Source organism: Anabrus simplex, chromosome 1 (genome assembly GCF_040414725.1).
Source record: "Anabrus simplex isolate iqAnaSimp1 chromosome 1, ASM4041472v1, whole genome shotgun sequence".
In the NCBI taxonomy this organism is placed as follows: Eukaryota; Metazoa; Arthropoda; class Insecta; order Orthoptera; family Tettigoniidae; genus Anabrus; species Anabrus simplex.
In genome coordinates this window covers 1,047,466,571-1,047,491,357 of record NC_090265.1, presented here as the reverse complement: position 1 = coordinate 1,047,491,357, position 24,787 = coordinate 1,047,466,571, and the positions used below count along the sequence as shown (strand labels likewise).

The window sequence follows — 24,787 nt, the reverse complement described above, 5'->3', positions numbered from 1 at the left end:
CCTCCATCCTCCGTAAGACATGTATGGAAGAGCATAATGAAAATGTGCAAAATAAGTATCATTACGTATTGCAGGATCCTTGAAACGGTTTGCAACAATAACTACATCATAAAGCCAATGATTTTTAATTGATCTCTAAGTCGATACCGTTCTTGAGGTCTTTTATTTTTTGTAACTTCATGAATAATTTTGATTTTTCCGTGGATTAAATAACCTGACATTCCCGGCACCTGTAACTTATAGCCCAACTCACTAATGATATTAAATGCATAATCGGCCAGGAAGTTGTGAATAGAATCGGTCTGAAGTTGTATTTTACTTAAATTTCTTGGTCTCAATGCGTAAAAGGATTTTTGTTTTATAGCACCTAAATAAATTCTTTCAGTTCGAATAAAATACGAAGTGCACAGTGTATTGTGTGACGTCACGTGTTATTCCGCCAATAGGAGAAAAATGTTACGAGTTGCGCAGTGGAAATATCTGGCGTACGGAAGGAAAATTCGGCCATCTTGGAATGAAGTTTATAATCAGTTGAGGTGGAAAGTAGGGTTTAATGTGGAAGTTATTCACACTTACTCCGTATCAATGGGTTAGTACTTAAGTAGGAATATTTTTTCGTTAGTGAGGTGCAAATTGGGAGTGGTTTTACCCGCATAGGAGTGGTTTCGGCGAAGGAATAACTTTTAGCAGTGTGGATGTGGCTGGTTTGTCATATAGACCCTTCAGTTTGTGTGGGATATAACTTCTCTATAAATATTGAACCAGATGTTGAATGTGATGCGATTTTGTGTATAAACATCCCTTAGATATGCATGCATGTGATTGACTATTCCCAGCATTACCTGACCTACTAGTTATTTGAGGTCACTCGTAATACTCCCTCGTTGGCACTGAATTGTCTCTACTAGGTTTCTCCTTCGTTTTACCGGTAGTGAGAACGCGATCGTACCTCAGGTTATTGACAGTAACGGAGTCAGATGATGTAGTGGCAACAGGAACCTATCTTCATCTCTTCTTATGTCATAATACAGTATCTCGAAACTTTAGTGTGTCAGTGCTCCAAATTGTCCCATCCCTGAATTTACAAATGTCGAATAAGTGTTCTGTGCTTTGAAGTATCCTAGTCCACCCCTTATATTTTGTTCGTCTTTTAGTTTGTTTCATCGCAAACGAAGTTAATAGTATGTTTGACCGAGTGGGGATACTGGGGCTGACAGTATGATGATTTCATAATAATAATAAATGTATTAATAATAAATTATTTTTTTCCATCTTTGTCACATTTCCTTCCTTAGCCAGCATATTTCATGATTTCATTTAGGCCCTACATTATATGTATGGACTGTTAGGAAGTGTTCCTAGAAGAAAGAACTTTTTTGATCATCAAGTTATGAGTTGTAATGAATTGTGTTAATTTAATGAATAAGTGCATAAAGCATATGCTTCACTATTATACTTCTGAAAGTATAAAACGCTGCTATCAAAGGGACCTGGCCGACAGTATAGTAATGTTTCCAGAAGAAATATATACAGGAGTTCAAGTGATAGTGCTTCATGTTATTCCTGTGAAGAATCAAAGTGTATGTTTGAAAACTTTGTGTTATTATTCTGTGTATAGTGGCAGTATGTGACACATTCTAAAGATTCATATAGCCTGCTGATATATCTGGTACAGTGTAAATATTTTTGCTGTAAAGTGATCTTTAAATGATGTTTTTAATGGTTGATTCGGGAAGGGATTAGATTTTTCCAATATTACTTTTGGTTGATTTGTAAGTTACCTCTGGTTATAAACAAAACTTGTAAAAATTTATTTTAAAATTCCCAAACCTAAGGACATTAACCTTTGTTCTTGATTGTTTTTGTTTGTTTAGTTGACAAGGTAGTGTAAGCTTCATATCCAAATTTTACATTCTTCATTGTGTAGGCCTAGATCAACAATATTTGTTTATAATATTATTTTACGTTTTTGTAAATGATTTATGTTAATCAGGTGTTAGTGATTAGGAATCAAGGTTACTAGTTTGAAATTCATGATTGATGCTTAAAACACTGTATGGGTTTGGGGATATAGACATCACCTGTGTGATTTTCTAAATTAAATTACTATTTTAATTGATAAATTCAAAGAAATCCTCAGTTTGTTGAAAGAATTTCCAGTTTTAGACCATTCTAATCAAACGGTTGATTAACACCAATTAAATATATTTAGGCCTGTCTTCTGTCTTATTCCTAGACATTTTCCCAAACTGTCACTTAAAGGCATGTGTTGAACGAAGTTATACATTTACTTTTGGAGTATGTTAGTAGGCTTTGTAAATAAAATTTATTATACCAAACAGAGAAATGCTTACAAAAAATTACCTGCTAGGATGTTTTTATTTTTATTACTTGCAAATACATTGCAATTGAGAGATGCCTCTGTGTCAATATTTGCTTGCATTAGTATACAGCAAACTTAAATGGAATCATGAATTACAACACAACTGCCTTAGACTACATGAAAAAGAGTTAATAGAAGAATTGTATTAAAACAAAATTTAATGATAATATAACAAGAAACAAAAACATGCATAAAGTAAGAAACTTAGTGTAACTTAATAATTACAATCAAATGCATAGGACTTCATATGAAATTTGCGGAAAATATATTAAAATATTCTTTTACTTGTAGTGTATCATAATTGCAATGCAGTTACTCAGAAATTTACTGTAGCCTAATTACAAAGTGTAACTTCATATTCTGTTAAAAGTAGTGTAACATTATAATTATGTTGAAATCTCCCAGAAATTCCTATACATTTACGTTACAGTTTACAGCAGATTGAACTGTACATTGACCGACTTTAGCTTAACATTGTCAATACAACACCATGACAGAAATTTGCACAAATTAAATAGAATATTGGGGTCTTTGCTTTTGGCATCTCACATTTTTGGAAAAACCCTGTAATGCATTCCAGTGATTGGTTCTCTGATATACAAACAAATTTTTACCATGCCATTTTTTCTATAGCCTACCTTTTACATTACATGAATGGTCAGCCCTGCTTATGTAGCAGGGCTTTTCTAGTCTACTGTTGAACTCTCCAGTGACTGGCTCATTTGTATTTAAGCATTGTATATAGTACATAACAATGAAAATATTATTATTATAATTATTATTATTATTATCATTATCGGAAATGTGCACAAATGTGCAGAGAATAAATGTAGTTTAAATATTATTTCTATTCGTATTTAATGACTATTGTAAAATTCGATAAAGAATTGTTGTTGGAACCATAAACTCATACTTAGGGTGATTTTATTTGATTAACCGAGTGAGTTGGTTTGGGCCACATAGCTGTGAACTCCCATTCGGGAGATGGTGGGTTTGAATCCCACTGTTGACAACGTTGACGATGGTTTCTGTGGTTTTCTATTTTCACACCAGGCCAAGGTCGCTCACTTCTCAGTCTTATTCCTATCCAATCCCATCGTTGCTAAGAGACCTATCTGAACAGATGCAACATAAAAGAAGGAAAAAATCAATTTTTTATTAATGATGAATTAAACACACTGTGTACTTTTAACAATTAGTAGTTATAAGGTCCCTTGAAAGTTATCATCGTTTGCATAGAAGTTCAGGGAATTTTTCCTCTCCTTACAATCGATCAAGTGGTACTGAGGGCAATACAAGCCGCAGAGCGTACAGGAACACTGGGTTGAAGCATGATGGTAACCTCGTTGGTGACAAATTCTATGATGAAAGCCATGCGCTGCAGTCCGTGTGAAGACATGTCGGAGTTCAAAGTTGGACTCTTTCCATACATCTGTGTTCATTGCTGGAGTTTCGTAGAAGTCTGGATCTATTGCTGCAAGCTTTTGCTGTCTTTGCTCGATGTGGCCTTCATATGCTGGGGTGGATTCTAGATTATTGTTCATCATTATCTCCCTTATGAAAAAGTCCGTGTCTACCAGTTTGTACACTAACCGTGTCCGAACTGTTCTGTGTAGTCGTAGTGCTCTTTTCAAGTAGGTGGCTTTTACAGCTTCCAGTCTCCCCAGGTTGGCCATAGTGAGGTGCTTCCATATTTTGCTGATGGCATAGCAGGCTATTGGAGCTATCTTAATGTTAAAGAGAATGAGGGCGGATCTTACTGATAGTTTCTCAATGCTTTTTATTTCAAATATGGATTTGATCGCTGCGGTGCAACGTTCCTCTATGTGTTTAGTAAACGTCTTCCCAGTTACTTGCAAAGTTAAGCCTAGATAGCGGTACGAGTTTACCAGCTCTATTTTGTCATTGCCGCACTCGAAGACATCTTCTGTGGAGATATTTCCTCCTCGCCTAAATTTCATAACTTTTGTTTTGCTGGTATTTATCTCTAGATCATTTCTCAGTGACCATTCGTTTAGCTTATTGAGTCCTTGCTGCAGGGATTTTCTGTTTTTTGATAACAATATCATGTCATCAGCGTACATGACCATTGCAATATCTTCCGAGGCTACCTCACTGATGACATCGTGAGTCAACAGATTAAAAAGCATTGGGCTGAGAGGGTCCCCTTGGAGTACGCCATTAGTCTGGGCTATAAGTCCAGACCGGCCTACTTTATCACTAACCGTAAGCCAGTTAGAACTTAGTATATCTTCCAATAAGTGCAATAGTGGATTCCCTGGTCCTAAGATAAAAGATAGTTTCCTAAGTAGAATGGTTCTGTTAACTCCATCGAACGCTTTAGTGTAGTCCACAAAGATAGCGTAGACGAAGCCTCCAGTTTTTTAGGAAGATATTTAAAGTTAATGTGTTTCTAAATATGGTAGGTTAATTAATTGAAGTTAAAAGTGAAATATATCCCCACTTGCAAATAACAGTTAGCTAAATAAAATTGTATTTGAAGATAGTACACTGCTGCGAAGTTATCATTCATTTAATTCGGTAGGGTATAGTGCGCATTGGTTTCACCCAAATATCACTATAAAATTTGTCACAAATGGAACATAATAATTGCTTTTACACATATCAAGTGAAAAATCCCTGGCAAATTAAGAAATATTTGATTTTTGGAGAATATTATGTATACGTACTTTACCACTTGACAAGTACATTGGTGTTGCGCTCACAGTAACACATGTATGTCTTTTGTCTTACACTTTCAACGATTTCGTGTGTATCTGTGTTCACTGAAGTTCTTTGCTTTCGTTTCATTGCTTCACTTGTCAAACATCATTTCATGAATTGTATCTCGATATGCAATATTTAATAGGCGACAAAATGGTATGGCCAATGTACATAAGAAAAATTCAGTGGACTAGTGATTTATTGGTCCAGGGATCGAGCTACTTTCATTCGAACAGAAATAAAAATATTTATTGGTCCAGGAATCATGCTATTTTTCTGTTGACCTCCATTTTGCTGTTTGAACTGGCCGCTCTAGTCATATGTTCAAGGATAATGAGAATCTACAGACATAGCACTCCCATTCCACGGTGCTAGCCCTGGACCTGAAGAAAGTAACAAAAGACAGCAGCGCAGTACGTCATAAACCAGTCCTGTCTACAAGCCTTAAGTATGTTTTCATATTTCTCAAATAACAACGGTATTTCTTAATTTGCCAGGGATTTTTCACTTGATATGTGTAAAAGCAATTATTATGTTCCATTTGTGACAAATTTTACAGTGATATTTGGGTGATACCAATGCGTATCGTACCCATGGTATCAATGCACAGAGTTCCTTCTCCAGATACCTACTAGAAATAGCTTACAAAGGAGGAAGTTAAGAATGAGAACATTTTCTATAACAAACACAATCATTTGTTTGGCAACATTTCAGCAAGTTTCTATTGTTTATACATAATCTAACCGTAGGTCCATTCTTTCTGGCATGTCTTTATAGTCTTTATAGTCTTTATAGTTTCACATTGTTCAAAAAATTTGTAGAACTGCTCCCTGAGGAAAGATTAGAACACCAAAAAAAATTGATAAGAGACTGATTTTCTGGTACTGTACTAAAGATTAAGATTTAAGTTACAGCAACATAATTTTCTTCGGTGTTCATGTCTATTACATAGTGGTAACAGTTTTGCTGAATTAAACCAGCTTCTTCACTATCTTCTGATTGTAAATGGTTTACCTTGATGGATTTCTTTCAGGCACTTTCTGTGCAGCCATCCTCAGCAGCTGACTTCTGGAACAGTGTCACTTCATGTTCTCTGTATGTTACCAACATTGTGGTGAACGGGCAATTCAGATTACATGCACTATAGACTACTATCACAGCATACAAATAATTTAGTATTTTTATCCCGGGAGTCAGTTGCTCAATGTAGTCAAAGGAATTCAAATCATTCTGATGAGGTAACTCATTTACCATTAGAATAGTGAATTTGGTTTAGTTCTTTAATAATAATAATGATGATGAGAAAGCATAAATTTACTATATTTGCAAGTGACTGCAGTGTGAATTTAAATTATCTTTGCAAAAGTGAATGCTCTACATCAGAGACTTCATCATTTCTTATTCTTAAGTCTCCAGTACTGATGTGTTTTCTGAAAGATTGTCACTTTTAAAAAATGAAATCCAACTTAGGTTTATTTTGTGCAAATTAAAATTATTCTAAATTTCTTAGGTGTGTGTTTGTGTTCCTTTGCAGGTATGTAGGAGGGTGTAATGTCTTCTCCAGGACTTGCCATTTCTAATGGTAAGAAGAAGTAGAGTGTGTGCACGACCAGTTCCACCTCACCAAGACTGAGTCACGCCCAGCATTTGTAAACTGGTTGCCAACTTCACAGAATGTCATCCACCATGAGAACCACTCTACAGACTGTGCCTGAATCTCTTCCTGCAGACCATGTCAGCAATACTCAGGTGAGTTTCTCTCTGGAACTATTATGCTATAGGTATTAAATTAAAGGAAGAAAAAAAATGTAAAGTTTCCTTTCACTCTGCTGAGAATACAAGGCATTTAATGGTTTGGATTCTATAGAAAAGATCCTGATTTGTGTTCTAGGTCTCTACCATGTAGTTACTGAAAAAATTCTAAATTATAAATCATGGAAACATAGTACACAAGAACTTTGTTTATCCGGATTAAGCGGAACAGACACTGATTCGGATTATCGAAAATCCGGATAATCCGAAAAACTAAAGAAACAAATACAGTATATGTTATATAATCTGTTAACATAAGTTGTACAGTAATAATTTTTTCCAATTTTACAAAAAAAATATAAGAACACTTTTCTTACATTTACAACTGTTTTATGCACTAAAATAATGTGGGAGTGTTTTCTGGTTTACATTTGTATAGCGTTTGCGCGCAGCACGATTACGAAGACATTTTACTAACAACAGTTCTGGGGTTGTGGTTTCAGTCAAGGATTCTAAATAGGCCATCAGTTTGTCCAGCTGCATTGTTGCTTCTCCATGAGTCATTGTTTCTTCTGATGGAGCGCCAGTTTCATTTTCGAATTCGCCACCAGTGAATTAATAGTGTGTTGCATTCAGAAGAGCGTGGGTTTGAATTCCACCTCAGTCGTCCTGGGAATGATTTTCCACGGTTTCCCATCTCAATTCCAGGCGAACGCCGAGATGATAGCTTTCATAGACCGTGGCCGAATTACTTCCAATTCCTGTCCTCAACTATCCTTGGCAGAAAAGGCATTCAAGAAGAACGCCGTAAAAGAAATTCTGTACAACCAAAAGTATTTGTTTACTATTTTCGATCAGGATTAACGAGGGTCGGATAAACGAGGTTCTTGTGTACCAGTTACCAGTAGTTGATTATTTTGTATCGCATTTTGCAATAGCATTTGAAAGGTTTAAATTGTGAATGAAGGTGAAGGTGATTGCATGCATTAATTAGTTTTTTAATTCATAAACTCGTCAAGTCGGATAGCTTGTTGTACGATCCCTGTCCACTTTACTTCCCGTAATTACAAAAATGGTTTAATTCAGCCAACAGCGGACACACCCTTTCCACGTAGAAAAAGGATAAGCAAGAGAATCACTCTTCATAGTACAGTACAAAAGTGATGCGGAAGAAACAAGAAGTCAAGTAAAGAAGAGACAGACTCTAGCAAAAAACTTTTCTTCAGGATCATAACACTAAAAAATCTTTGTTTTTTAAGCAGGTGATTTTATTAAGCCTTCGGGACTTAACACATTGTTGTCCGGGCGCACGCTACTCCATTCTTTCCTGTGGACCGGCAACAGAAGCACACCTAGCTTGAGAAGTAGGATGAAATATAAATATATGTAACTTTTAAATGACACAAAATAAATTATTGAAACCTGGTGACAGCACTTGCCAGGGATTCTAGTACTTGATTTTAGTGTGGTATTGCGTGAAGCAGCTGCACATTTGCAAAGGAACTTGACAAGCCGAGCGGATGTACCTTGTGTCCTTGCGTTTCTTGTGTTTAGCGCATACTCTGCAGGGCATCTGAGGTTACCTTTTGCTTCCGCCACATTTATATTTTTCCATTTCTGGAATTTGGGGTAGGTTTTATACCTCCCGGAATTTTGTTCATAATAGAGATTTGATTGTTCCACAAGAAGCTGAAGCAAGTCATCGCCTAGGGAACGATCTACTACCTCCGGGATACTCGCGGAATTACTGGCCGTATAAGTGAGGCCTGTAAAACATATAAATGGTTCTAGGACTCTGTTATCATCCTTATTTGTCATCCATCAACCTCACTGTCACTACTATCACTGGCATCTTCACTCGTATTATTGTCGCCGTCAACAGACTCGTCTGAAATTAATGTCGCACTTTCACTTCCGCGCCTATATTTTGATATTGACGGACACACATTGTCACGATCACTAATACTTATATTTTCGCAATCAATAGGGACATCAGATAAACTATCACGATGCAATTCTCCAGATATTTGATCATCGTTCAAGCTGTCTTTGCTATGGCGCGCCATGCTGACACCTGACAATACACTCGGGCACGCGGTCCTGAGTGTTATGAAACCACACTTCCTATGCCGAAAGCATAGTCAAGGAAAGAATATATCTACCTACATTCCGATCAACAAAGACTTTAGTTTGTAAACAACGCGAACTATTTCGACTAACAAACAGCGAAGAGGATAAAATCACACAAGAATGAATCAGTGTGAGAAAACGTTAATTTACGAAGCCGGTCGCCCACGCACCAATACGAAACTACGTTAATTAACATAGCCCGTCATTAATATGTTAAAATGAAACCAAAGACATTCTAGTCCATAGACAGTATTTTAATTTATTTTAAGTTTAACGTCCTAGTAACAACCTCTCCCCCCTCCAACCCATACGTCCCTTACTAACACCAGTTTTTTAATGTCAACTATGTGGGTATTGTATGCTGTTTTTATCTAAGCTTTTATGTAAGCAGCTAATGATGATCGCAAAGCGATCGAAACATGTCCTGATATATTAATGTTCTTAAAAGTAGCCAAAGGCTAAATAAAAAGAAAGGTATAGATTAGTTGGAAACATTTTTCATATATTGATTAGATTACATTATCGATACGGCAATGAAGTGGATAGTTTGTAATAAGGGCATTTTACGTCGTGTGTTCATGGGTACAGTGAAAACCATATCTACTATTTTTAAAGATGAGAGGAAATTATTAAAAGGTGTGAAAAACACGAGAGAACAAATATGAACACCTTTTCTGCTGGGGCTTATAAAATAACTGCTCTTAAAGATGTGACAAACACCAAATGACATATATGAAAACATGTGCATGGGGGCCAATAAAAATATCAAAGCGTTATTGCAGATCATAGTCTATCTAAACAAAATGTTAGTAGAAGCCTTTTATTTTGGAGGAATGGGTTTTTAAACATTTTTTTTTTTCTGGTCACACACTTTGACAGTGATTTGAAGGTTACACTCAACCATGTGCGACCTGCAGGACTGACATTGGCTGCTATTTTGACCAACTAAAGTGATCACGTCGAAACTCGAAGGTGCGAGTTCAACACTTGCGACCTTCAAGATGCGGACGCCAGTCCACTTTCTGACAAGATATTAATTTTGTCTTCATTAGTAAGGAATTTCATGACTTCTTCCGTATCCCTAGAATAACTAGGCTATCACAAGACAAATATGCACCACTCCAGTCAATTTCACACAATATTTTCCTCATCCAGATACAGGCTTATCCTGTGAATTTCAGGAATGTAAGGCCCTTTTCCGTAATCGCATAACTGTGGCGACGGCTCTTACCCGAGTTAGAAATTGCGTTTCTTTCACAAGGGGTGACAAATAACATTTTCAGGGCTAGGAAAAACATGATCGTACAAAGTGGTAATAACGAAAATTTGTGACGCGATACGCAAGGTATCTATATATATATAAAATAAGTGTTTTGTCTGTACATTGCTTATAATTTCTGTATCGGTCATGTCCACAGTAACAAGGAGATGTACTTTTTACTTTTCCGCAATTTCTGTCTGTATGTGTGTATGTACACGCATCACTAGAAAACGGCTAAAGAGAATTTAATGAAAATCGGTATGCAAAGTCGGGGAATAAGTCGCTACAATCTAGGCCATAAATAATTTTATTCACGCTGATAGAAATGGTAGTTTAGGGGAAGGCCTAAAATTTAATTTTCAAATATTTGTTATTAGTGGTCCTATCTTAATGAAAATAGGTATTCAAAGCCGAGTAATAAGTCGCTACAATCTAGGCTATAAATAATTTTATTCACGCTGAGTGAAATGGTAGTTTAGGGGAAGACCTAAAATTTAATTCTCAAATATTTAAATTATTACTGGTCGTATCAATAAACACTACATAATCAAAGTTATACAGAATTAAATTTCCGACTATTTATGTCTTATATATTTTTACCGTACTGACTGTGATAACACAGATATTCATGAAATTGTAATTTTGTTACTAAGTCCATATCAACGCCGAGCCATGAGAAAATAGGTTAACAGAATTTAATGAAAATCGGTATATAGTCGGGGAATGAGAAACAACAGTCTAAGCTATAAACAAATTTATTCACCCTGGATGAAATTGTAGTTTAGGGGAAGGCGCCTAAAATGTAATTTTTAAATATGTACGTTATTGGTGTTATCGAAAAATATTACACAACAAAAGTTATAGGGAATACAATTTCCGATCATTTATGTTTTAATCAGTTTTACCGTACCGACTATAGTAAGAGTGGTATTTCAGATTCGGAAGAAAACTAAATGTGAAGACCTACAATATCAAAAGCGCATAGCATTGATCAACAATAACATTACATTGACCATTGTTTGATGTGATGTTCTTTGTCTCTTATTCTGCCTCTCAACTCCGATAGATGGGATTACTGCTGCGTACCGAGTATAACAGCCTGACTGAATATTATTAGCGGGAAATAGCTGGGGAGTTAGAGAACTTTCTTCTTTAGCATGGCATTCCTCTGGTTCATACATTTTCTGATACAGCTGGTACGTAACACACAGGTTCATCTTAGTATTCCAGCTATGCGATCCCTAATCTGACGCGCTGTTTTGAATGGGCAGTGTGCATACTTAAGGCAGAGGCTCACGTAGTAGTGGTAGTAGTAGTAGTAGCATAGAATAACCATTTAGACCTATTCCAAATTATAGCACCACAGTTCACTAAATAACTCAAAATTCGACACTGAAAATAGCCTTTTCTTAATTAAAGCTTCTTCCTCTTTACTTTTATTAAATTCTACATTAATTTTATTATTAAATTCTACATTAATTTTATTCCAAATTGACAGTGAATAGTGGGTTTCTCCTCTGGCTTGAAGGAAAAATGTGCCTCCAAGTCAGATAGAGTTTTCCGCCGTCAGTGTAGTGAATTAAGATTTTCCGACTCATCGGGTACTCCTAGGAAGCAGATTAGTATAAGGGCATAGTTTATGCCGCGGTAGTCTCCACTATTCGACCCCCTCCCTGCCGAAAAAAGACGAAGGGTGTTCACGGATCACGGCTATCTGCGGCTTTGATCATTCCAGCTCTGGAACTTTGGACTGTTAGATCACCAGCACAGTCCTGTTCGTTAAAAGTGAGAAAATGGCGGTTTTTCAATTTGATAGAGTATTTTATATGATATCATTGCTTTTAATCGCTACTTCCCTACCGACGTTCTTTAATGACCTATGATGACTTCAGTTAGGAAAATCTCAAGGTCAGTCTCTCTGAGAATCCAATTCCGTTGTGAAGCACGGGTACATTAGCTAGTTTTTATATAGATTTAACACGATGAGAATCAGTACTTCGATTTTACGATGTGCTAAGTAGGAAAACATGTTAATGAGGGACGCACTAACGAGGTTTCACTGTAGTCATGTTGAAGTCTCCCCGTAACAGGGTTCAGTGTTGACAATGAAGTTACATTTGTGGTAGTAAACTAGTGTCCTCATCCTGAGATGTGCACATCTTTGCAGGCACACCTCCAACACAGATGAGTTGCCTGTACACACAACCGTACAGAATTTCGCTGTTAGCTGAAAGAAAAGAATCTGCCACAGAGACTCGCCTTGAAACAAAAACACCACCCACCAGTCACAGTATACCTGTATATTTCTGGCCATGAAACAAGCACACACATTATCTGTTTTTAGACATTCAAATAAGCACAGGAAATACCATATTTGCTCGCATATAACTCCACTTTTTTGACAAAAAAGTAAGTGTGAACATTTTCGGTGCGTGATATATGCGGGGATTTGTGTGCCAAAGATCGTATTCCCGGAAAAGCAAAATTTGCATTAGGCTATTGAAACAAGACAACTGGCATACTTACCCTATTCATTGTCCTCTGCCTTCAGTCTCAGAGCTATTCTCACGTGGATCATTCTGGTAACCATCCCATACTACTGAATCATCAGACGCATTTGAGATGCCATTCATCAAGAAACTCTTCACAATAACGTCTCTCGACACCATAACCCATGCCTGTATACTCCAATCACACAAGAGTTCAACTGACGGCCTCTTTACTTTGGCTGCTGGCATCAGCTCATGCTCCCCTCCTGCCATCCATTCGGCATACAATTTACGTATGTTGTCCTTGAAGGGCTTGTTTACGGAAACATCTAAGAGCTGTAAGCAGTGTGTGAAACCACCAGGAATTACAAGATCAGTTTTCATTTTCTGAAGACTTTTCTTTGTGTCTTCCAAGTATCCGTGGAAATTGTCCCACACTAGCGTTGCTGGGCGTCGTAGCGGTGCCCCTGGCTGTGCTCCCCACACTGTACTGACCTAGTCCCGGACAAGAGTAGTATCCATCCATCCTTTCTCTTACACCTATACATGAATGTCTTTGGGAAACTTAGGCACTGTTTTCCTCTTGAAAATAATGTGCGGTGGCAATTTTCTTCCGTCTGCGGTTATTGCTAGCATGATGGTGGAACGTTGTTTTTCACACCCAGTTGTACGTAACAAGCATGCTAGATTCTTCCTTCTTGTTGATGGTGCTGTTGCATGGCATGTCGAAGTTTATCGGGGTTTGATCTGCAATACCAATTCAAGATAAGAGGTAATGGTTTTTCTTGCGCATTGCTATCACATGGCGATGGAAATCTACAATTTTGTCGCTGACGCTTGGCATTCTCTGACAGAGAGATGTTCGCCTTTGCAGACACAGTCCCTTTCATGTCATGAGTCTACAGATCCAACCCCAGCTCACTTTCAGATCTAAACAGCTGATTCCTCCTTTAATCGTTAGTTCGCGCGCTTTGAAATTTTTATCTTGTGCGAGATACTAAAGCCATCATTTCACAACTCTGTAACGTAATGAAGCAACTAGTCTTCCAGCTCAGGAAACTTACCAGTTTTCGGCCCTTTGAATGCCTTAAGTGTTCGGTTGGTGGTTTCTAGCGCAGCTTTCTGTTTACGCCAGTAGCGAACATTAAACTGTCACGCAGATTTCTTGACCGGCAGCTCAGTTACTATGTTCTTCTCCCACGTTTCTCCTTAACTTAAAGATCTTGTACACAAGAAAACTTAACTGAAAAACAATAAAACGTGAAGACAGAATAGTGGTAGTTGTCGACAATACAACATATGGACGATACCATATACCGTGATCACTTGACTGCCTGGACAGGGAAACACTCCCAGTTCACGTGATCAGCTCTGCTGGACAGGTAGCAATAAGCATACTGACAAAGATGGAAGAGTGAGAGGGATGGCTGAGTGTGACTGACTGGCTAGGAATGCGGCCTTGGGGCGGGGGTTTGCGAGTTAGGTATTTTTGTTACAACAGCTAGCCTCAACCTTCTGCAGGTAGAAAGAAATGCGCTTCTTGTACTGTCACATACAGAATACCGTAACAGCAATTGGTACAGTCCCAACATGTAATGTAGGCACGTCCACGGAATACCCAAACTTTATTTCGTCTATGTACTGTATGTCTTTATGACAACGTCAGAAATTAATGAGAGTTATGTGTGGGGATTTTTCCCCCGCAATTTCATATGTTAAAAATGGGGTGCGAGATATACACGGTGGCAAGTTATATGCAAGAAAATATAGTAATTCCTAGAAGTTGCAGGGGCAGCTATCTTTCTGATAAACCGAATAATAACGTAACTTATTGCTAAGTGGAAATTATGTGACCTTTTCCAACAGTGGGATGTAATAGCTTGTTGATAGGGTATAAATTGCAGTGATTCAAATCTACCCAGTGCTTGCTACTATATTTTAAATTGCTAATTAGAACAGTTTGTAAGCAGTCCCATTTCAGAATACACTAGCAATATTAACGGGGGACAGTTAATATAATTCCCCTATTTTGTTTAATTTCTCTGTGTACGTAGCAGTAGTATTTGGTCCGTTAACCCTAGAACAGAGACTTTGGTTTATCCCTAGAACTGCAGATAGGTCACTTATGGCCCACCTTCCTTTTATGTGACTTTTGATTAATGAATGAAATTATTGATAATAAAACAGAAATGAAGCAAATCGGTCCATTAGGATGGACGGACTGGACAAAGCTGGTTTTAGTAAACTTTTATTAACCCTTCAGCGTCACAGCCATTTAAAGAGCTTCCTAATCCGCGGCCAGAGGATATTTCAGCTGTTCGCGAATTAAATATTTTGATTCACTTAAAACACTACTAGTATATGAGTAGCCCAATATTCATGAAATTTGGAATTCCTTATGACAAACCTACCGTATAATCTCGAATGCCATCCGCCACCGAATAAGACTTGCACCCTAAATTTGAGACAGCAAAATATGGGGAAAAAATATAAAAAATCAAATAACTTGCATACCTATTTTATTTTCTTCAAATACACTACAAATACAAATTCAAACAGCTTACAATTAAGAAAATCATTCAGTCGTCATCTGAAGTTTCACATAGGAACTTTCGTCACTGGCATCTTTCCACAAATAGTCGTCCTCACTACTGTCCACTGAATTTGAAACTCAACATTTCTTAATGGCTGGGAATGCATGCCCATGCGGTCTTGATCCAGCTGCATATTAGTCCCACTTCAGGCCTCTTTATTCGTCCGGTTGGTGTTAACGCGTGATCACCATCGGACATCCATTCGGTGTACAACTGTTTCATTGCATTTTTGAAAGGCCGGTTCACACACACATCCAACGGAAGTGAGTCCTCCGGGAATTATCGCAAGATCGGTTTTTCCTTTCCTCATGATATATTTTACGGCATCAGTCGTATGTCCTCGGTAACTGTCCAACACAAGCATGTTTAGTTTTTGTACCAAAGCTCTCGGGCAATGTTGCCACACACACTTCACCCAGTCCTCGACTAACGCACTGTCCATCAAGCCGGACTCACATGTCTAACAATACCACCGGATGGCAAGTTTCCTTTCGTAAGCGTTTTTCCTTTTCAGAACCACATGGAGGGAGTTTAGTTCCATGCGCTAATACGCACAACATTACTGTGCATCATTGCTTTTCGTTACTACCTGTTCTGATGGTTACACTTTTAGAACCCTTCGTATCCACTGCATTTTCCAACGGCATTTCAAAATAGACAGGTGTCTGGTCAGCATTCCCAATTTGTGGCAGCAAATAAGAATTTTGTTTCCTCACATGAATAACGTGACGCTGAAAGGCTGTTAATTTTTCTTCATACCTCCCAGGGAGACGTGAAATAGACGTACGTCTCCGAATGCAAAATTCCTTTCTTTGATAAAAGTTTGGGATCCATCCGCAGCTTACAGTAAAACCCTGTGTTTTGAGTTCTTTTTAGATCTCTAGTGCTTTCAATTGACACATTTCACTATAAACACCATATCCTAACTTACGTTTTTCTATCACAAATTTGTGGAGTCGTTCTTCAATTTCCGGAAGCACTGAACTCTGCCCGCGGAACGCTCTGCGATCGCCATTACTTTGTGGAAGTTTTTCCTAGTTTCTTCCACCAATCATGAATACACTATTCATCAATATCGTGCTTTCTGCCAACGGAACGATTTCCGTGTATTTCAGTTTCGCTTACAACTTCAAGTTTCCCACACACAGTAAATGACTACAGACGCAGTTTTGAATCCTTCACTTACTATCGAGACAGCACTTTCACGGGACAGATACGGAACTTGAATGTGAGCGAGGTAGACTTCTGTAGCCAACAGTCTCGACTCTTGCGAAGTACGATATCCCGCGAGATCAGCTATTCGCTGTGAAACAAATGACGATCGAGCATCCGCAGCAGTGGATTTCATATTTACCCATATTCTTTGATTTACCGTATTTCATTATCTTACATTTCGCGTTTACATGCCACTGGGGGGCACTCATCATTTATCACTGCATCTGTCACAGCTACAGTACTTTCTGTTTCATTATCAGTACTGCTAATACTATCGCTAATACTTCGACTGAAGTTTCATCTGAATTATACAATATTTCAAGCATGTTATGGTCAGTCAAACCACAGCTAGAGCTGGTCGCGGGCAGTCCGCCAGGCAGACTGATGCAGCTGCAGTGAGATGCAAAGCAACAGGACGAACCTAATTACCGTAAGGGGAATAACATTTATGAAAAACAAACCAACTCGATAAATAATTCAGATAAATGGTATATGCAATGCACAACTTGTTCTTGTATGATAGAAAGCAACACTAGCTGATACCTATAGGTGGGCCGGCACAAAGTTGCATTTAACGGTTGTAGTTCATTACTATACTACTTCACTGCTACAAAATATAATTGAAGATTTTAGACATATTAGTTCGTATTTTAGTATAGAGAATATAACGTTTTGTTTACTTACAAAAACATGAGCATTTAAAAAAAGTCGTATTCAAGTGAATCACAAAATAAAGATGAACTATTTTCATTTTGTTGTTGTTGGCAATTTGGCTAGTATAGTGGTGTCATCTGTGACTACCTTGACTTCCGTAGTAAAGTGTGGCCGTTTGTCGTCACTAGTGCATGGTCAGGTGTGATTCGTGCGTTGATGAAAGTGGTGTTTTCTTTGTGAGATAATTGTGAAGTTTTTGTTAAACTAGTGCAGTGCGATGTAGGAAACGACACCATAGTGATGAATCGCGAAGTGATGATCTTTTGCGTCAAGGGGTGACCCTTAATAGTCAGGCATGTGAAGAGAACTCGCAAATTTTACGAGAGGGAAAGGGAATTCGTACGTTTGTATGACCATCCCTCGGTTCCTGCAGATCAAGTTGTGGAATTAGGGCTTTCAAAGCATACTGTTATTCAGAAAGGTGTTCATCTCCAGCAAATGAAGGAAAAAGGGACTGGGAACCTAGCAGTAGTGGGAACGGGGCTGATAGTGAAGACTTGTTTCTTATTACTCCGGGAAAGAAACAAATTAAGCCATCTCCTGTAACAGGAATTGATTTTTTTTCCAAGTTGATGCAATACGGAGACACATGTATGATCATTACAGCAGAAAGGAATACCCTATTGTGGCATAACTACTCCCTCTTTGGCAGGAAAATCTCTTCTCTGGGGGTAAAACTTCTTTAAAATTGGTATTGCGGGCCATAGGTCTCAGATATCAAAAACTGAACGGAAGAAAAGTGATGCTTGAAATGTCTGGCATCGTGTTGGCTAGGAGTATTTTTCTGAATAGATTTTTTTTGGTAAGGCTCTCCATGAGGTAACATTGTTGTATGAGACGTGGGTCAGTACTGGGGAGTGCATTGTTAAATCTTGGACTGATGACGGTCCTAAAAGCTCCGGTAATCAACTAACTGGGAGGGGCGCCAGATTAGTAATAGCGCATGTAGGTTCATCCAGTGGTTGTGTGGAAGTTGGTCTTAAAATATTCTGATCGAAAAACCCCGGTCATTATCACAAAGATATGGACCACTTTCGCTTTCTAGATTGGTTTAAGAAGCGCCTGCAACAGCTCAAAAGCCCTTCTGTCATTATTATGGACAATGCATTTTACCACTCCGTAATAATGGACACCTACTTCGAGCGCCCATAAAGAACTGTTAGTGGAATAGCAAGAAATATCCCAGCGCATATTAGGCTTATATGCATTGGTGAAACAAAGCAAATCTGTTTCATAGACTTACGTAGTCGATGAGGTAGCGAAGGAACAAAGACACGAGGTTATTAGGTTGCCTCCGTACTGCTAATACTTCATCCCTATTGGGTTGGTATGGAGTGAAGTGATACATTACGCACGCACAAATAAACAGTCCTTCACAGTTACTGAAGTAGAAAGACTGTTCCATGAAGGTGTTGCTCAAGTGGAAATGGCTTCGTGGAGGAAGAAAGTTAGCCAATTCACAACATTAATTAACTGGGCAATGGCAGTAGATGGCATCATCAGCGACGGTCATGAGTTGATATGCCTGGACGACAACAACAAAGGTGAGGTTGTGATGGCAATGATCTGGAGGGTATTAAGGCTCTACCAATGTGAATAAGGTAAGAAGAATAACGTATCTGAATTTTCATAAATGTAATAGATTTTATTCAAAATCTTTTGTGTCAGAACCGGTATTGTATCATTTATTGGTGTATTTGATGTGAGATTCTTGTCAGACGATTTCTTCTGTCTTTTCTAACATCGTGATAATAAGAACTTTGTAGTAGATATATCTCTTATCATTTTGTGTGATTATATATTTTATTGGAAATTTAATCAGTGTGTTGAAAAGGCAGTTGTTGTCGGCCGATTTCATTTGTATTGTTTATCACCGCGATGACATTTAAAAAATTTCTGCTCTGTTTCTACGATCTCACGTTTTGTGCAATCGGCTGTTATGGCGGCAACATCGCTTCGTGCGCCATCACATTGTGACCAACATATTGCGCAGCTGTGATGTGCAACCTTACGCCAGCCCACCTATACATAGAGCGCTGGTGGGGGTGTTACAAAAATATTGCAAGCTAAGAAAAAGACAAATACTATAAATAAACTGCACTCTGAATGCACAAATTGAACAAAGATCGTCATGCGAGAAGAAAAATTTCTCGGGTCATGATTCATTTACACTAGAAGTCCACTATAACAAGTATGGCATATAACGAGAACCCCGTTATAACGACATTCTTTACCGGGCGAGTTGGACGTGCAGTTAGGTGTGTGCGGCTGTGAGCTTGCATTCGGGAGATAGTGGGTTCGAACCCCACTGTCGGCAGCCCTGAAGATGGTTTTCCGTGATTTCCCATTTTCACACCAGGCATGTGCTGGGGCTGTACCTTAATTAAACCTTTCGCCTCACATTTAAATACCATAGGAGTTCACTAAGAAATCAAATTTAAATACCGCTCTATGGCCGTCGTCATCACACTATTATTTAGGAAATCATACAAAACCAACCAGTAAATATTCCTTTCTGAAAATTTGCATGCGTGATAATGAAGTAATAAACTTACCAATGCCGCTATTTTAGTATGTCTGCTGGGTGTGGTACACCTCAAAGCATTCTAAGTGAAGAGCTACGCCACACTTTTTGCACTGCCAGCAACTTTCACTTCTTTTACCTGGGCTGTAGCACACAACACACCTTCTTGTGACTTTAGATTTCTTCTCTGTATGGGTAATACGCATGGGAAAGTGGCCCCATGATTTAGCTTGTAATCTGGTGGGGGTGGTGCTCGCTGAAGGTCGACTCGAACCGAGTACTCCGGCAACTAAACAGTCTCTAGTAGCTGCTGTGCAATGCTAGTTCTGAAGTCTGTGTAGCTAGTCTTTCTGTTAGCAGCGATCTTGTGATACACAGTGAAGGAATTGAAAATACACTTATCTAGGAGGTTAAAGAATATTTTGCTATACCCTTTCACTGTGCGTCGCATGATGGGGAATAGAGCTGTAACCTGATCCTGCAGGTCTACGCCACCCATCCCCTTTTGGTATTCAAGGCCACACTTCAAACATCCTTGTTATCTTTCCACTTCACACACAACATACTGTTGGCAACCCACGTCTCATACTCTCCACGTTTTAGTTTCGTCTTACTGATATCGCGAGGCATGTCTTTTTGGTTCTGTCTAACAGTTCCAATTACATTCATCTGCTTTCATGTAGCCTTTTGAATAAATGTGGGGAAGAATACCAGTTACCTAGAAACAATGTATGCCCTCGGCCTAACAAGGGTTCACACCTGTTGAGCACAACGCTTGTACTTGCTGGTAGACTTGGATCCGTTACATCATCACCTACATAAATTTTGAGACACAGTAGCCAAAACTTGATTCAAAAATTTTGTAAATTTTTATTCCAAACCTAGAACGTTTAGACCTATTACACTGGACGTATGAAAGGCGGCCTCTGAATTTCATTAGACTTGTCTTGTGAAGGTAAATATAATTCTGAAAATTTGGTGCAGAAATGTTGTATTATAAGCCTAATCTTTCTTAGTTTGTCACTACTATCGACTTGTTCATCGTCAACAAAATGTAAAAATCGTGAAATTATAATAAATCTTCCCCTGCTCATGGTTTCACGAAAAATAGGAGTGTTTATACACCTGTGTTTCAGTATAACTGTATTCTTGACTTTCGCACTTGTGACAGTATAATTAACGCAAAATATGCCCTAATTTTGTCGGGTGTAGTCTCAAACCATTTGTCATTGTCTTTCAACATTTTTCTGTCAGGATTGCTCAACTGTTTTGCTGCATATGAATTTGTCTCAACAGATATTTTGTCAAACAAAGGGTTTATGTATTCACAAAAACTGAGAGTTCAGATAGTGGCTGCATATCAAACGTTTCCAATAAGTTTTCACTAACCCCACTGTATTCACTAAACTTATGTACAAGAGGTTTATTGTCACTTTTTGTCCAGTTCAAGTCAGTCAAGTTGGTCTGTGCCGAGGTACGAGCTCGTTTCGAAAGACTCGGCACACCGTTGTTATTTGCATCACTTTGCGTGTCATCAGGAACTATTATACGCATCGCTAGTATTCGAATTAAGGACTTCAGGGTCTATTTCATTGTCACAAACATCACTGCCTTCAATATCACTCTAAAACACTATTAGCTTCCGTATTCCTTCTTCATCAACACCAGCACATCTGCTTGACGCCATGATGGCAACTGACAAGAGCGAAATAGTATAAAAAAAGATTCTCTTATCTCTTGTTCCAGAAGTGTGTGTGTGAGAACCTGGTGAAAGGGAAAAAACCGAAGCCACATGTGTAAACTTCAGCTCAGAATGCATACAAGTGGCATCTGTGGGTTAGTGACTGAACTACATGGATTGATGTACAGCTGTGCATCGCCGTGAGCGGAGCTTGTCATTTTATTCCTATGCCACGAATAACTGACGAGCTAGGGTGGTCAAATGATGCGATTGGGTTAAGGCCACGGCTGCCTCCTTCCCAATCCTATCCCTTCGTCACCATAAGACCTATCTGTGTCGATGCAACATAAAGCCAATTGCAAATAATGCCAGTTTTTGTCTGTCCCTTCAAAATTCCTTTATTAAACTGTGTATTTTCCTTCAGTTACAGCGAGACCCCTATCACTGACGTGTCTGTTACGAGCGATTAAGCGCGCACAATCTTTTCCCATTGCCAACATTTATGCACCCAGCAATTATATTGCATGCAGTTTATCATTTTCGGTATAGTTTCCTCGCTAAAATGGGATACAGGTCAAGATATGGCAGAGTGCAGCATTGATTTGAGAGGTTAGTTTTATACTTTCTCGCGTCTGGTTAGATTTCGGAAAGGCTATTCATCATCATCTTCATTTTCCCATTTCCAGCTGACACCAGGTGGGAGGAAATATGATTCCTGTTCTGTCGTTCCACCCTTCTTCTTCCGACACGATGTTCCAATCCATGTTTTGTTTTCTAATGCTACTCTTTACCAAGTCCATCCACCGCATTCTTAGTCTTCCTTGTCCTCTCTTCCCTGTCATCCATCCTTCCAGTGCTAGTCTTCGTAGTCTTACTTCATCCGTTTGACATGTCCAAACCATTTCAGTCTGTTTCGCTCCAGTTTGTTCTTTAATTTCTGCCTCCCAGTTCTTTCCGTATATCTTCGTTTCTTTCTCTCTCTCTCCTCGTGTTTTTTTTTTGGTCAGGAATTTCATTTCAGCTGCTTGTACTCTGTTCTCATCCATCTGAGTCATTGTCAGAAAGGCTATTATCATGTAAATTAATAGAGAGAATCTTATCATTTCTCTACTGGCACATGAAATATGTTTTCATGATGCATATAGTACGGTTAAGTTAGGTGACTCTGTTTGAATAAGGAAACTGAAGCATTTGCCACAAAATGCGAGCTTTGGTATCTTTTTCTTGCTATGTGCACTTGCGAGCTCTCTCGTCGACATTCAAAAGGGATGTCTGAGTCTATTAGTAATGTCCGTCAACTGTTGTTCCATAAAGAAAATCAGAAATGAAGTAGGAGAACATGTTTTTGTAATAAATGCGTAAATAACTTGGCCAGTAGCAGTTAACTTGTTAGAAGTAAAGGTTAGATAAACGATCACTTATTTTTAAGTCAACACTGAAATTAAGTAAGAAAGCAATACACCTTAAGATATGACAGAGCGCATCACTAATTTCTGAGGTTAGATTATATTTTCTCACGTCTGGTTAAATTTTGGTAAGACTATTCCCATCTAAATTTACAGTGAGAAGGTTATCACTTTTCCTCTGGCGCTTGATGTATGTTTTAAGTTAGGTGACTCTGTTTGAATAACAAAACAGTGTTTGCCACAAAATGCGAACTTCGGTTACGTTTTCTTGCTATGTGCAGTTGCGAGCTCTCGCGTAGACATTCAAAGGCGAGGTCGGAGTCAATTAGTACTGTAACACCCGTCAACTGCTGTTCCATAAAGAAAATTAGAAATGAAAGAAGAGAAGTGGTTTTCTTAACAAATACATAAATAACATGGTCGATAGCAGTTTGTTAACTCGTTAGAAATAAAGGCTAAGTAAACAATTGCTTAATTTTGATACTATATGTGGAAATCAATAATGCGATACACCTCAAGATATGGCAGAGCGCATCAATGATTTCAGAGGTTAGTTTATATTTTCTTGCATCTGGTTAAATTTCGGAGAGGCTATGGCAATGTAAATTTATAGCGAGAATGTTATCATTTCTCTTCTGGTGCTTGGAATATGTTTTCATGATATTTATTGAAGGTTACGTTACGTGACTGTTTTAATAAGAAAACAAACATTTGCCACAGAATGCGATCGGTCATCTTCGGTACCGTATAATTATCTCGTTATGTACTCTTGCAAGCTCTTTCCTTGACATTCAAAGGTGACGTCGGAGTCGATTATTAAAGCCCGTCGTCTGGCACGAGGTTGCACTTGACAGTGTTGGCACCAGTCCAAAAAATAATTGAAGAACATCGCCCGTCAGTCAGAACGACCAATCCATTACTTCTTATGTCAGATACAGTTACGCATTTTATACATATTAGTTCATATTTAATTTTGTATAGTTCGTATAATGTTTTATTTACAAAAACCTTAACATTTAAAATGGTTAAGCGAGCTGCAAAATAAAGATGAACTATTTTCATTTGGTTGTTAGGGCTTTCAAAACTCACTGTTATTTAGAAAGATGTTTGCTTCCAGGAACTGAAGGAACAAGGGCTGGGGAACCTGGCAGTAGCAGGAACAGGGTGATATTGGGGAGTTATTTCTTAGTACTCTGGGAAAGAAACGAATTAAGCCATCGCCTGTAACAGGAATTGATTTTTTTTTCTGTTGTAATACGGACCTGTGTACGATTATTACAGCAGGAAGGAATACCCTAGTCTCCCTTAAGCAGGAAAATCTTCTCTCTTCCTTAAAATTGATACTGCGAGCCATAAGTTTCAGATATAAAAAACTGAACGGAAGAAAAGTGCTGCTTGATAAGTCGCACATCATAATGACTAGGAGTATTTTTCTGAATAAACTTGCCAGTGAGGATCTCCATGACGTTGTATGGTTGGATGGGACGTGGGTGAATGCTTGGGAGTGCATAGTTAAATCTTGGACTGATGGCAGTCCGAAAAGCTTCGGTAAGTAACCGATTGGGAGGGGCGCCAGATTAGTAACTTACGCAGGTTCATCCAGTGGTTTTGTGGAAGGTGGTTTCTAAAGTTCTGGCCGGAGAAACCTTGTAATTATCACGAAGATATGGATCATGTTCGCTTTTTAGATTGGTTTAAGAAGTTCCTGCAATAGCTCAAAGGTCTTTCTGTCATTGTTATGGACAATGCACCTTACCACTCTGTAATAATGGACAAGACCCCTATTTCAAGTACCTGTAAAGAACTAAACTGTTTGTGGAATGGCTGCAGGCAAGAAATATACCAGTGCATATGGGTATGACTTAATTAGCCTTATATGGACTGGGGAAACAAAACAACTTAGTTTCACCGACA

The 24,787-nt window shown here is 38.4% G+C and overlaps 1 protein-coding gene across 9 annotated transcripts in view; it reads left to right on the top strand.

Moving 5' to 3' along the window:
• The first annotated feature begins 488 nt into the window (after positions 1-488).
• Positions 489-24,787, top strand: part of LOC136857939 (serine/threonine-protein kinase MARK2) — a 677,731-nt gene continuing 653,432 nt past the window's right edge. For 7 of the 9 annotated variants that reach the window (XM_068225359.1, XM_068225361.1, XM_068225358.1 and 4 more), the window contains exons 1-2: positions 489-589; positions 6,642-6,856. Coding sequence is in view for 1 of the 9 variants with exons in the window: in XM_068225364.1 (XP_068081465.1) it covers positions 6,782-6,856 (75 nt within the window). In the remaining 8 variants the exon portion in view is untranslated. Of the gene's footprint in view, positions 590-617; positions 1,581-6,213; positions 6,346-6,641; positions 6,857-24,787 lie in introns of those variants that run through there. The other 2 variants (XM_068225356.1, XM_068225357.1) reach the window with 2 other exon arrangements.